At 42.1% G+C, this 14,676-nt stretch overlaps 1 protein-coding gene across 8 annotated transcripts in view; it reads right to left on the bottom strand.

Annotated features, from left to right (window-relative positions):
* Positions 1–14,676, bottom strand: part of GLYR1 (glyoxylate reductase 1 homolog) — a 34,174-nt gene that overhangs the window by 14,777 nt on the left and 4,721 nt on the right. For 6 of the 8 annotated variants that reach the window (XM_034784586.1, XM_034784587.1, XM_034784588.1 and 3 more), the window contains 2 exons: positions 4,814–4,952; positions 3,960–4,202 (listed from right to left, as the gene is read on the bottom strand). In XM_034784586.1, coding sequence (XP_034640477.1) covers positions 3,960–4,202; positions 4,814–4,952 — 382 coding nt within the window. The remainder of the gene's footprint in view (positions 1–3,959; positions 4,203–4,813; positions 4,953–14,676) is intronic. The other 2 variants (XM_034784592.1, XM_034784593.1) reach the window with 1 other exon arrangement.

Here is a 14,676-nt window from a genome sequence, read left to right as displayed (position 1 = left end):
AGCTGATCAGCTCAATGTCATAAGAACAGCTTTCCACAGCCTCTGCTGAGGTTTGCCAATAAAATACTTACTTTGTAAATCCCTCCAACTCATTTGTGGCAGCTGGCATGACTCCTGCAGCTGCATTCTCCGCATGTGACAAATGCCACATGCCAAGATGACTGACAAGTCTTCAGGCCAATGAGGATCAAACTCATGACTGGCAACTGATCTCACATATAGAACCTTCAGCAATATGCCCCCTCCAAGATTGGAATCATGCTCTGATCCAAGAAAGCATCTTTCATCCCCAGAAGATTCTGAAGGTCCATTTTAATCCATGTATGTATACCTGAACTTTTAAGATAAGTCTATCCAGAAGCACAAGGAACATGTACAATAAGTTAGTCAATAAAAAGTTATTCTGCATTAACCAGTTAAGCCCCCAGAGCATCAATACTGCCCAGAACCCACCAATACCCACCCACCTTTTCCTCTTCTCAGAAGAACGGAGAAACAGATAGGCCTTAACAGACTCTGGAATTCTCTTCCTGACCACCCTCTTCAGTCTGACAAAGAGAGAGTCAATAGCCCATCATTAAACCTGCTTTGCCAGCAGTACCCTCACATCTACTACCTGGTGGTAACTCCGCAGTTAAGTTCCAGCTATCAAGAAGAAAGGCTGCTGCTCTGACAACCAGGGCCAAATCCAATTAGAGCTTTAGAGATCAAGACTGACATCTTGAATTGTACTCCAAAGTGCATTGGAAGCCAGCAAAGAACATGAACTACAGGTACAAAGTAATCCCTTTGAAGAACCAATGAGCAAGCAGGCTGCCATGCTGTGCACGGTTTTCAGCAGCAAGTCCCTTGTAGAGCATGTGCATTATAGTAATCCATTTTGGAGGTGACAAAGACATGGATCACTGCAGTGGGGTCCACAATCAAAATAAAAAATTGCAATCTTCTAGCTGAGGACAGATACAAAAATACATTTGGTTGCTGCTGCAGAGACATCCAGAAACAACTGAGAATACAAAACCTGGGGTTGCACTGTATCTCAGTAACAGAGGGAATACATCCACAATCACAGAAGCTAAAATAAGCCTCACAAATGCTTCTGATAGCTTCCCCGTACTCCTACCTATTTCTTCAATGACTCTCAATCAGATATCCTGACCCAAGCCCCCAATCTCTGTTAGCACTGTGAGTAAGGGAGGGAAGAGTATCAGTCATTCAACCACACAAATCAGATGAGATGGGAGATGTACATGAGGATATCATCTCAAGGCACTAACGCTCACATCTCCTCGCTAATCTTCAAATCGGCCCTCATGCATACACTGATCAAGTGGGGTGGCAAGATGGAACCATGTGCAACTGCACAAGACAGCCTTCTCAGACAAAAATGAATGGAAACACTCAAGGAAGACTATCTAATCCTGCTAGGAATCCACAGAAGATATTCATCCCTGTGGTGGGGAAAACTCCACAGCGGCCCAACACTAGCATTTAATTTCAGAAAGGGGAACTACACAAAAACGAGGAGGTTAGTGAAACAGAAATTAAAAGGTACAGTGCCAAAAGTAAAATCCCTGCAAGCTGCGTGGAAACTTTTTAAAGACACTATAATAGAGGCTCAACTTAAATGTATACCCCAATTTAAAAAACATTGTAAGAGAACTAAAAAAAAGCCACCGTGGTTAAACAACAAAGTAAAATAAGCAGTGAAAGGCAAAAAGGCATCCTTTAAAAAGTGGAAGATAAATCCTAATGCGGAAAATAGAAAAGAGCATAAAATCTGGCAAATGAAGTGTAAAAATATAATTAGAAAGACCAAAAAAGAATTAGAAGAACAGCTAGCAAAGACTCCAAAAGTAATAGCAAATTTTTTTAAATACATCAGAAGCAGAAAGCCTGCTAAACAACCAGTGGGGCCACTGGACAAGCGAGATGCTAAAGGAGCACTCAAAGATAATCAGGCCATTGCGGAGAAACTAAATTAATTCTTTGCATCTGTCTTCACTGTTGAGGATATGAGGGAGATTCCGAAACCTGAGCCGTTCTTTTTGGGTGACAGATCTGAGGAACTGTCCCAAATTGAGGTGTCATTAGAGGAGGTTTTGGAACAAATTGATAAACTAAACAGTAATAAGTCTCAGGGACCTGATGGTATTCACCCAAGACTTCTGAAGGAACTCAAATGTGAAACTGCAGGACTACTAACTGTCATCTGTAACCTATCATTTAAATCAGCTCCAAATGACTGGAAGATAGCTAACGTGATGCCAATTTTTAAAAAGGGCTCCAGAGGTGACCCTGGCAACTACAGGCCAGTAAGCTCACTTCAGTACCGGGCAAATTGGTTGAAACTATCGTACAGAACAAAATTGCCAGACACATATATGAACATAATTTGTTGGGAAATAGCCAACATGGTTTTTGTAAAGGGAAATCATGCCTCACCAATCTACTAGAATTCTTTGAGGGGGTCAACAAACATGCGGACAAAGGAGATCCAGCGGATACGGTGTATTTAGATTTTCAGAAAGCCTTTGATAAGGTCCCTCACCAAAGGCTCTTAAGCAAAATAAGCAGTCATGGGATAAGAGGGAAGGTTCTCTCATGGATCGGTAACTGGTTAAAAGATAGGAAACAAAGGGTAGGATTAAATGGTCAGTTTTCAGAATGGAGAGAGGTAAATAGTGGTGTCCCCCAGGGATCTGTACTGGAACTAATCCTATTTAACATATTCATAAACAATCTGGAAAAAGGGGTAAACAGTGAGGTGGCAAAATTTGCAGATGATACAAAACTACTCAAGATAGTTAAGTCCCAGGCAGACTGCGAAGAGCTACAAAAGGATCTCACAAAACTGGGTGACTGAGCAACAAAATGGCAGATGAAATTTAATGTTGATAAATGCAAAGTAATGCACATTGGAAAACATAATCCTAACTATACATATACAATGATGGGGACTAAATTAGCTGTTACCACTGAAGAAAGAGATCTTGGAGTCATTGTGGATAGTTCTCTGAAATCATCCACTCAATGTGCAGCGGCAGTCAAAAAAGCGAACAGAATGTTGGGAATCATCAAAAAAGGGATAGATAATAAGACAGAAAATATCATATTGCCTCTACATAAATCCATGGTACACCCACACCTTGAATACTGCGTGCTGATGTGGTCACCCCATCTCAAAAAAGATATATTGGAATTGGAAAAGGTTCAGAAAAGGGCAACAAAAATGATTAGGGGTATAGAATGGCTTCCATATGAGGAGAGATTAATAAAACTGGGACTTTTCAGCTTGGAAAAGAGGCGACTAAGGTGGGATATGATCGAGGTCTATAAAACCATGAGTGGTATAGAGAAAGTAAATAAGGAAGTGTTATTTACTCCTTCTCATAATACAAGAACAAGGGGCAACCAAAATGAAATTAATAGGTAACGAGTTTAAAACAAACACAAGAAAGTATTTTTTCACGCAATGCACTGTCAACTTCTGGAACTCCTTGCCAGAGGGTGTTGTGAAGGCCAGTACTATAACGGGGTTCAAAAGAGAGCTAGATAGATTCATGGAAGCTAGGTCCATCAATGGCTATTAGCCAGGATGGGCAGGAATGATGTCCCTAGCCTCTGTCTCCCAGAAGCTGGGATTGGGTGACAGGCCATGGATCACTTGATGATAAGCTGTCTGTTCATTCCCTTTGAGGCACCTGCCATTGGCCACTGTCAGAGGACAGGATACTGGGCTTGATGGACCTTTGGTCTGACCCAGTATGGCCGTTCTTATGGTCTTATGTTCTAACAATAACCTGGTCAGCTAATAGATTCAGAAGAATCGACACAAACAGCTTTACAAATGGTACAAAACTGAACTCTTCCTTTTGGCCTGTAAACCAAAGTGCCAACCATCCCTAGAGTCCATCAGTGAAGTCCACAGGTCATGGCAGGACATGCAGAACACAAACCTTCTCATCTTTGGGGGGCCGTCCCCGCTTCCGGGGGCTCTGATCTAGTGTTCTTTTCAGGGGCGATTTTGAGCCTCGCTCTGATGAAACAGAAGACGCTCGCTTCTTCCCTTCCCCTGTGCTCTTCTTCAACTTCCCTTCAGACAAACCAGCTTTGCGTTTCTCTTCACCAGCAGACTGCTTGCCTCTCTCCTCACTGGAATTACGCCGGTTCTTCTCTTCGCTGGAGTTATGGGAAGACGCCTGATAGATTATAGAACAGAAGATTGCAAGGAAGGGAGAGAGAGAAACTTGAGTGATTTTCATAAAAAACCCAGGGATACCGAGAATCCAATGCTGATTATCAGGAAACTGATGGTTCAAAGTCACATTACAGCACCGGGTCCAACAAAAATTAGCTCTTTGAAGCTGTTGAGTTTGAAGTTATTGAAGTTAGCATTTATGTCAAATGTATCAGTTTCAAAAACTGGTTCATAGAACACGCCATGTGAAGCATCACTGGGGGAATCATGTACTCTAAAACAAAGGTTTAGGAGAAAGTGAGTTAACCCCAGATTTAGCACTGATTTACTGTGTGGTCAATTAGCCTCTCTTCCTCAGTTTCCCCATTAGTAAAAGAGAGGATAATGCTTACCTACTTCACAATGGAGTTGGGGAAATTCATGTTTGATTAAGTGCTTAGAAGATAGAAAGTACTATGTGAGTACCAACTAGCATCATGGCCATCATGACCACTCTTCTATGGAAAATTTAAAGCTAGAGGCCACCAGCTTTAATAAAGATAAAACAGAAGCTTGGTTACTGATCACGTCAAGCCCAACTTTGGCACACAAAGTAAAGCTAAAGCCACTCACCTGGTCCTTGCCTTTGGCTTTCTTAAGGAACTCCTCCACAGCATCCACAGCCTGCTGGAAGCGCTTACCCTTGTTAATCTTGATCATTTCCTCTTTGTGGGCGTGATAAGGCTTCAGCTGTTCCACTTTGATCCAAGCACTGATAATAAATGTCAGAAAAATTTAACCACTGATACATTTTCCAATCAAAATACACATCAACTTCCTCAGCCAACCCCACCATGTAGAGATAAAACTGACATATACAATAGTATGGCCACATTGGACTGACCATACCAGCAAACTCACTTCTGTTCCCTCTTCCCTGATGGCTCCAACTCCTACATTCACTGAAGTCTTTCATCAGCCTTCCCAACAAGTAGCATACCCAATTGTGTAAATGAAACTCGCCTCTGGGCACCATTCATGTGCTCTGCCAATGCACCCACATGTGAGCACATACATTTGTAAGTGCACTACTGATTGCTCTTGTACTGGTGTGGGGAAAAACCCACACACCCAATGTGGGATATTATTCCTAGGACTGTTGCACCAGGAGGCCACTTAACAATTCTGACAAAACAATCTTTTGGTCAGAGACAAGATTACTCTTGTTTAGTACTGTGTATGTATGTATAAATCCCCATGAGGGCTGGAAGAATAGACAATATTTTTCAAAATTAGATTTTGTAACACATGGGTGACCACCACAAACAGAAGGAGAATACACACCATAGCTCACTGCACATCACACTTTTGACACGCAAAGGATCAAATGCCTTGTAATAAACTGACATTTTTCACTTTTGATGAAAAAAGCAATTTATCCTTAATTGCTGGCAGTGTGTTTAAGAGAGGCTCGCACCACTGTGTTTTACAATGTAGTAACATCAGAGCAGAGCTCTCTTCTGCTTTGTGAAGAAACTCCTAAATGTTCTCCCTATAACTGCTGCTGTACTGGTTTTCCCTGACACTTCTGAAATGGGTAGGCTCTCATAAAGAATGATTGACTTCTTTCACATTGTCCACCGCTTCTACCAGTTCAAAATGTTCGTTCCAGACTGTAGCTCCACAGTGCCTTTCCACCTATTCTCCAACTGCCTCATAAAGCGTTAAGACCACCTTCATCTAATCACAAAATCTGAAAAGGGCACTTCAGCTGATCTGCTGCTGATCAGTTAAGTGGCTGCAGTGCTCTTTCCACTGGGAGAGTAGAGTTCTGTGCACTATTTATTGGAAACTTTTTTGAATAGGAACAGCCATCAGCATTTTTCATCAGGGAGCAGCTCAGTGTACAGCATTAGGCAGGGAAATGAATTTTAAAAATGGGCACCATTGAAAAACAAAAGATGTTAAATGTCAGTGGTAGAAGATTTAAACATTTTGATTATCCCCAGCAATGGTCATCTCCTGCAGATAGGTGCTGCTGTTCACACAGGAAGCCTTTTCAATTTCATATTTTCAAGAATCAGATCTACATAGCTATAAACTGAACACAAATTTTAAGACATGATGCCTCAGTAGCTCATTTTTCAATAAATAGAAATTAGAAATTCACCCATTATGGCATGATTCCTCTATTTTCAATTGGCCCTTCTCCACATAACTGGTACATTCAGTATTGAAGTGTTTCATAATGCTTAAAAAGTTTCAGTGCTTTTCTCTCTCACCTTCCAGTTGCGCTACCACAGCAGACTATCTAGGAGCTCTTTGGCTCACTTTTCTAGTTTGTTTTTCCATTGCTCAGACAAGCAATCTTATCCCAGTTCCATATATTATCAGCATGATGGAACCAGACTGCCCGAGATCTGTTCCCATTTTACTTCAGCTTCAAAAACAACCCGTGGCGTGAGGCAGCTTTTCTCCATCCACCTGCCTTAAAATCATAATTCCCCAGTGCTTTTTAGAATGTTCATCTGTGCAGTTTTAAAGCCCAGAGTATCTCACTGATCTCATCATTCTTTGCTTTTCATTTTAAAGTCTCTGGCCTCCGCATCAAGGTTTTCTGACCAGTTATAGCAAATAGCCTGTGTCTCCTGAATCTGTTTAGTACACACGAAAATAGAGTTCCCAGCCTCATGCTCATGGATGAATTTTTCTTTCCACTTCACATTTGGGTCTTGCCCCTTTGCCTGTTCCTATTTGCTCTTTTTTCATGATGCAATGACCAGTTTACCATTTTAAGGCCTGGGTGAAGCAGCTTCCTTTCCACTAGCATGGGCCATTGTATACAATGAGCCCCTGGATCATTCAGTGTGGGACTGCAAACATTTCACAGGTAGATGCTTTTCACAAAGAACTTAATATAGGAGAGATCAGAAACTTCATGGCTGTTAGAGCAGGTAACTATTGCTTAGAGATTGCAGTTAGTACAGGTTTCACTGTGCAGGAAGCATACTTACACACTTTCCACTTACTGCAAGCAGGTTCTTGCTCTAGAGTTTCCACTGTAGCCCTGAAGGTGGAAGATCACAATGCTTTCCATTCTGTGCACCCTACAGAATCCTTTCCCTCATCCTACATCCCCCTTCATACCCACTTTTGAGTTAGCACAATATAATGAGTGAAGTCAGTGATTCTCAGACAACAGTCTAGAAATTGTCCAGGGAATCTCTCTTGGCAGCATGAAACCCTTCACCCTAGGGACCTCAAATGACAGTGAATCACTAGGAAGCTGGGCAGTGTTGGTCTATGAAAAGCTAGTTAGCTCGCTCTCTCACACATGTACGCGTGATAAGAATGTTGGGAAACAAGTCAATGAAGTCATTTAAGAAGCATTTCCCACAACTTCCTTCCAGATTTGGGACCCTCAATGAAATCACTTTATTTCCACTAGTCTGTTCCTCAAAAACTTATTGGAGGGGGAATCTATTGCATTTTCTCCTCCCAACTGCCTCTGATGCATGTACCTGCCCACTCCCACCTCCTTCATATGTACACCAGCTCTTTGCTCACTATTCTTTTGGTAGTGGAGAAGCAAGATCTATACATCAGGCGGGGTTCTAGGGGAGACAGACACAGACTCTTGGGACTGTTGGAGACAAGGATTAAAGATCTATATAAAGGACTAAGGAATAAGGGCAAGCAGGCAAGGGCTTAGAAAAGTCAGACACACAATAAGAAAAAAAAAATCTGCATTCCTCTCCCTAGTTTATCCCTTTTCTACATGCCATAGATTTATCTAATCTCTCCAGGACAGGGACCTGTCCTCTTAAATGTCTGTAAAGCACCCAATACTGTAGGGTACTATAAAAATAAAGCTACATCACAGAACAAAGCCATTCATAGCTACCCATGCATGCTTCAAAAAACAATGACCTAGCATAAGTGCTCTCAAATATGACATATTAGGCTGTGATCTCATAGCTAAGGAAGGTCAAGTATCCAGAAGAGAGTTTTCTGAGGCATAACATAAAATAAGTGCTAACCTTATTGAACGCTAGGTTCAAGCAACCTACCCACAGGAACCCTAATCCTAGGTCCAAACACTCTACCCATAGGAACTCTACAAGAATGATTAAAGGTCTAGAGAACATGACCTATGAAGGAAGGCTGAAAGAATTGGGTTTGTTTAGTTTGGAAAGGAGAAGACTGAGACGGGACATGATAGCAGTCGTCAGGTATCTAAAAGGGTATCATAAGGAGGTGGGAGAAAACTTGTTCATCTCAGCCTCTAAGGATAGAACAAGAAGTAATGGGCTTAAAGTGCAGCAAGGGAGGTTTAGGTTGGACATTAGGAAAAAGTTCCTGTCAGGGTGGTTAAACACTGGAATAAATTGCCTAGGGAGGTTGTGGAATCTCCATCTCTGGAGATATTTAAGAGTAGGTTAGATAAATGTCTACCAGGGATGGTCTAGACAGTATTTGGTCCTGCCATGAGGGCTGAGGACTGGACTCGATGACTTCTTGAGGTCCCTTCCAGTCCTAGAGTCTATTAATCTATGGAAACCCTAGGCATTATAACACTAACACTAGGGTGGGGAGCCCAACATATAGGAACCCTAAGCCTAGCTCCATGGATCCTATCGATAGGAACCCTAAACCTAGCTCCACAGACCCTACCCATCGGAACCATATCCCAGCTCCTTGCACCCTGCTAATAGGAACCCTAACCCTAGCTCAAAGTGCCCTAATCATGAACTGTAACCCTAAATCCACATCACCTACCCAAAGGAACCATAATCCTATTTCCAAGTCACAGAAACATAGGAACCCTAACCCCAGTTCCAAATAGCTTATCCAAAAGACCCTAATCTTAGAGCAGAGAGACCTAGAAGAACCCTATTCCTAGCTCCAAGTACCCTACCCATAGAAACCATAACCCTAGCTCCAAGTACCCTACCTGTAGGAACACTAATTCAAGGCAAAGAGCCCTACCTATAGGAACCCTAACCCTAGTGCCAAGTACACCCCACCCCCAGGAACCCTAGCACCAAGTACTCTACCCACAGGAACCCTAGCCTTAGGATGGGGATCCCTAACTATAGGAACCTCACCCTAACTGCAAGTACTGTACCTATAGGAACCCCAACCCTACCCCTGGGAACCCTAACCCTAGCTCCAAATACATGATTCATAGGAATATCCTTAAGTCCACGTACTCTAGCTCACAAGAACCCTAATACTAGTTCCAAGTACCTTACCCACAGGACCCTAACCCTGGTGTCCCTCCCTCCCCCCTCATAGGAACCCTAACGCTAGCCCAAAGTATCCCCATAGGAACCCTAACCTTAGCACCAAGTACCCTACCCATATGAACTCTAACCTTAGATCACGGAGACCTACTCACAAGAATCCTAATGCTAGCTCCAAGTACCCTGTCCAAAGAAATCCTAACCCAAGCTCTAAATACCCTACCCATAGGAAACATAACCCTAGCTTCAAGTACCTGATCAGACCTTCAAAAGCCCCACATTCACCACCAGGCCAATTCCAAATTATTGTTTCTGAATGCAAGATCATTGGTGAACATTCCAACCGGCTGCAGCAGAAAGCTCTACTATCCCATGAAGAACCCTTGGGTCCAGGAAAGAGCAGCGGCAGAATTTAAGCTTTGGCATCACAGAAGGATATGGGGGTTGGTGAAACTGCTAACACGGTTTTGCTAAGGCCATAATTTTTGTATCTTTCAAATAGTCTTCATATTATACTTTTATCTTGGATTGCAAGATTCATCTTTGATTTTTCTTTGGAGAGCTCAGGTCAGGAAGTGAGCCCAGATGTCCCTATTCCTGATGAGGTTATTTAGTTTGTACACTGGTACTTCAGAAAGATGTTATGGGGTGCTCCAGGATGTTAACAATAACATTTTGATAATACACTGTAATACTTAAGATTTTTTTTTCAAGCTGTAAGGCTTGTGAGTTAAGTGAAAGAACATGGTAGTATTTATCAGGTAGTGGTGGTTGCAGTGTATTTTCCAGTATTTCACTGAAATGGCTCCATGTCTATAGGTAGTGACACTGTCATAGCACATAGCTAATGTCTGTTTGCCAAAACTAATTGCAGATAGGCCAAGTTCCTCTAGTTGAGCATAGACCACTGCATGCAGAACTATTTTGAATTGTATGAAGCACACCTTGGGTCTCTCTCACAGAGTTTGATTTTTATGGGATTCAGTCCTGTCATTTGTCTGAGAAAGACATGTTAGGGTTCTCCTTGCCTGCCTTATTTTGTGTTATTATTGTGGGGGTGCACTAAGCCTTCTTATGACAAGTCGGTAGGCTTGGGAAATAAGATGGGCTGTGATCGTATACCTAGGAACACAGTTATATATTGGGTGGATGAGGGAGCTTATCTATACCAATATTTTGAGAGAGACCTGCTTAATATATTCCAGCAGAGCTTAGAGACCCCAACCTACTTATAAGGTTTCTAGTGCTGCGAAAAGGGTATATGGGACTTCCCTTGGGATTTGGGGGAATAGAAAGGAAAGACATTTCAGAGTGTTATTTCTCTTCAGAATTAGAGCAATAGCTAATAATCTCCCAACTTCCAAAATGAACGCTAAGGCAGTCTGAAACATCTCACTCTCTTTCATGGAGCCAGTGAGTGAGCTATATAACCAACAATATGTGTATCATAACTACTGAATACTTCAGAGCAAGGTGCAAGTACTATATTACTACTGCAGACACTGATAAATTCCCCATGGTTATGGTGTATGGGTTACTCTGGGGGAATACTGCATCACTGTGCATGCGCAGAATTCATGTCCCCTGCAGATTTCTTTGTTTCCCCATGGAAAAATGACTTCTGACGGGGAAGCAAAGGGAAGCTGCAAGAGCAGTCACGTGCCCCTCCCCGGCAGCACAGGCAGGTCGGTTCAGGTGCCCAGAGCAACCTGTAGAGACGTAAATCACTGCTGTGGGGGGAGGATGTGCAGTCGTACATGAGAGAGAGAGAGAGACACACACACAGATACACACTCTGTCCCTCTCACTTGCTATTGCAGTGTGCGCCTCGTGGAGGAGCAAGGGCTTCAGGGTGTTTCTGAGGAGATAAGTGTGGGGCAGGCTCTGTGGCCTCAGGCAGAGCAGAATGTAGCAGCCTGTCTGCTTAGTGAATTGTTCCCATTCTCTATGAATTCATCCAGGAGTATAAAACAGGTGTAAAAGTTTTAAGGCTCCTCTACATTGCCAGAGTGGTGTAAAGGCCTTATAAATGCTTATTGTCTTTATTGATTAGAACTGGTCTATGTTTTTGAACTGAAAAAAATTCCTATCAAAATGTGCTCCATGAACTGTTTGCTACTGATCTTTCTGAAGATGGTAAGTAGCCAATATAAATTGTGAGTTTGATTCCCCAGCCTTCACTCGCTCTTCAGTCGCCTATGATGTAACATGGAGCATATGGCTGCACATATTTGTTGACTAATAACTAGAAATAAAGGGTCAAACCTAGCTACATTACTATTAGGCAAGGGGGTCTGGGGATTTCTTCCAATGCTCCTCACTCCCGTTCTCCATCCACTGTATTGTAGTTTAAATAAATTACCAAAATAATCAAAACCAGTGTGATTATAGTGTTATTTTGACAAATAAAATATGCAGAATTTTAAAATCTTGTGAGCAGAATGCCCCCAGAAGTAGTGGGTGCACTTCATGGGCCTTAAGTTAAAATGCAAAAACATTAAGATTTGGATCACTCAATGATTACCTGTTCTTTTCATTCCCTCTGAAGGACCTGTCATTGGCCACTATCAGAAGACAGGATACTGGGCTAGATGGCTCATTGGTCTCACCCAGTATGGACATGCTTATGTTCTAACATTTCCTACATGCTAGCAAGACACCTTCTAGGAGCACTATTACTTTAAGGGCAGAGACAATGGAAACTTTACCAAGAGGCTAAATGCACGGAGTAACAGTCAGCAGGAAGCCTGTGAAAAGCTGGATGTCTGAATGCGGCCAGGCTCGGGTTTATACATCTTTGGCCAAAGCCAGTTCTGCAATCTTGAACACCCTATCCTTGCTCACTGTAGCCTTGCCCTTGGGACAAGTTAGCTTTATCATTGCACATGAACATAAGCTTTGTGGTGAGCAAGGAACGAAGAGGAAGTCTCTTCTAAATTGGGCCCTAAGCGATTTAGGATCTTGGAGAACCTTGAATTTCACCTGAAAGTTTCACCAACAAGCACTGCAGCATGCAAGTCACAGGTATAACATGTTCCTACCCATCCACTCTGCTCAAACAGTTGGCTGTCATATTTTGCACCAGTGTTCATTTTTGAGTTAAGCAGCCTTCACGCTTAATCCTAGGTAGGGCACACTGCAGCCTCAAGATGACAAAGGCATGGAGACGACAATACTGCAATCTTTCAGCTAGCATACAAAGAAAAGATGGCATTTTTGGCCACATTTGCCATCTGGGAATCTTGAGCAGAAAGGAGTCCATCAACAACCTGAGATTGTAGACCCTTTTGCCAATGAATAGGTAAATGTCCTCAACTGAGAGAGCAGTGAGACTTCAACAGTTCCTCAAAATGCTTTCCCCTGCCAGCCAGCATCTCCTCCATTGTGTATATATACACACCGAACATAAGCCAGAATGGCTTTTGTCCAGATCCCCATCTCTGCCAAACCAAGACAATATAAGCTGTAGAACCAAGTGTCATTAGCATATGGATGATACTATAGCTAATGCCATCTCAAAAACTTAAGCAGGCAAAACTGGGCGTTAATTACACTAGAATAGTCCAGTACTAGGTCTTTGTAACCGAGCACACATAGTTTGATGGAGACTGATCGGGATGGAGGTGGGGCAGGAGAGGTGTTTTCAGCTGTCTTACTAATATTTTTCAGGTTTATTGTCTTCAGCCACGGCACTTATCTCCACCTAGATGCATCACTTTTCACTTTTGTATAGGTTTCAGAATGGTAGCCGTGTTAGTCTATATCAGCAAAAACAACAAGGAATCCTTGTGGCACCTTAGAGACTAGCACATTTATTTAGGCAAAAGCTTTCGTGGGCTAAAACCCGCTTCATCAGATGCATGGAGTGGAAAATACAGTGGGCAGGTATAAAAATACAGCACATGAAAAGATGGGAGTTGCCTTACCGACTGGGGGGGTCAGTACTAACGAGGCCAATTCAATTAGGATGGATGTGGCCCATTTCCAACAGTTGACAAGAAGGGTTGAATATCCTCCTAATTGAATTGGCCTCGTTAGCACTGACCCCCCCCAGTCGGTAAGGCAACTCCCATCTTTTCATGTGCTGTATTTTTATACCTGCCCACTGTATTTTCCACTCCATGCATCTGATGAAGCGGGTTTTAGCCCACGAAAGCTTTTGCCTAAATAAATGTGCTAGTCTCTAAGGTGCCACAAGGATTCCTTGTTGTTTTTACTTTTGTATACTAATCTAAACAATTAAATAAGATAAAAGCCAACTATGGAATAAATTACTTTATTTCTGCAACCATGAAATTTCTCCTTCCCAGCTTGCTGAAGTTTAAGGCAACTGGTTTAAGAATCTAATCTCAAATCTGGTTGTAAGATGAGAAAATTTTCTCATTTTTTGGCATAAGCAAACAGATCTAAACATATGCATTCTCCACAAGGTCCAGTATGAGATATAACAGAGCTATAGGAGGCATCCATTTCTTCTCTTGATTAGTGGAGTTTATAAGAAAATTGAGGTGGAAGGACAGTATTAATTTCTGCTCCAACTTCAAGTTGCACACACCCATCAGTTAGGGTAACCAGGATTTTTAAATCCTGTGATTATCCACCAGGAAATGATTACATTTCACAAGCTGGGTTTTTGGCTGTTCCAGTCTGCCACATGATAGGATTTTTCCTAACCTGAACTCCAGAATCATGTGATAAACCACTTTTATTTTGTAGCTTTGGCCTCCTAACTTGCTATCTGTCCACTAATCTCAAGTAGAGCATTCCAGATTTACGACCAGTTTTTCTAAAGCTGTCGTTTGGACAAAAACCCCCTCTCCCTGTCCAAACCTACCACAAAATATTTTCCTTAGTTATAACCAAGAATTACAGTGATCGAGGTGCAGGAATGAAAATATCCATTCTTTGACTACTAACAACTTTAGCTCACAAGAAATCATAACTAATCAGCTCATAAAGACACCATTTTTACATTATTTGAAAGCCAGTAGCCTCCATTTTATTGGTATGCAGCTTCCATTTCTAGTCCTGGCTGGTTACATGACCTCAGTCCTTAAAGGGACAGTGAAGCTTTGACATTATGCTTTGAAAAAGTGACAATTAAAAAATAAAACTTCCATTTCCTGTCAGAGCATCTTGTTAATGCGCGTGTCCTCACTTTTGTTTAAGTCCTTCAAAAAAGTAAAGGGTTTTTCTACTTATTGGTGTTCATAACGAGGTTTTTTTTGTTTTTTTGTTTTTTTTCCCCTT

Source organism: Trachemys scripta, chromosome 10 (assembly GCF_013100865.1).
Source record: "Trachemys scripta elegans isolate TJP31775 chromosome 10, CAS_Tse_1.0, whole genome shotgun sequence".
Classification (NCBI taxonomy): Eukaryota; Metazoa; Chordata; order Testudines; family Emydidae; genus Trachemys; species Trachemys scripta.
The sequence above is the reverse complement of the archived record's forward strand: the minus strand, read 5'-3'. Positions and strand labels throughout refer to the sequence as shown.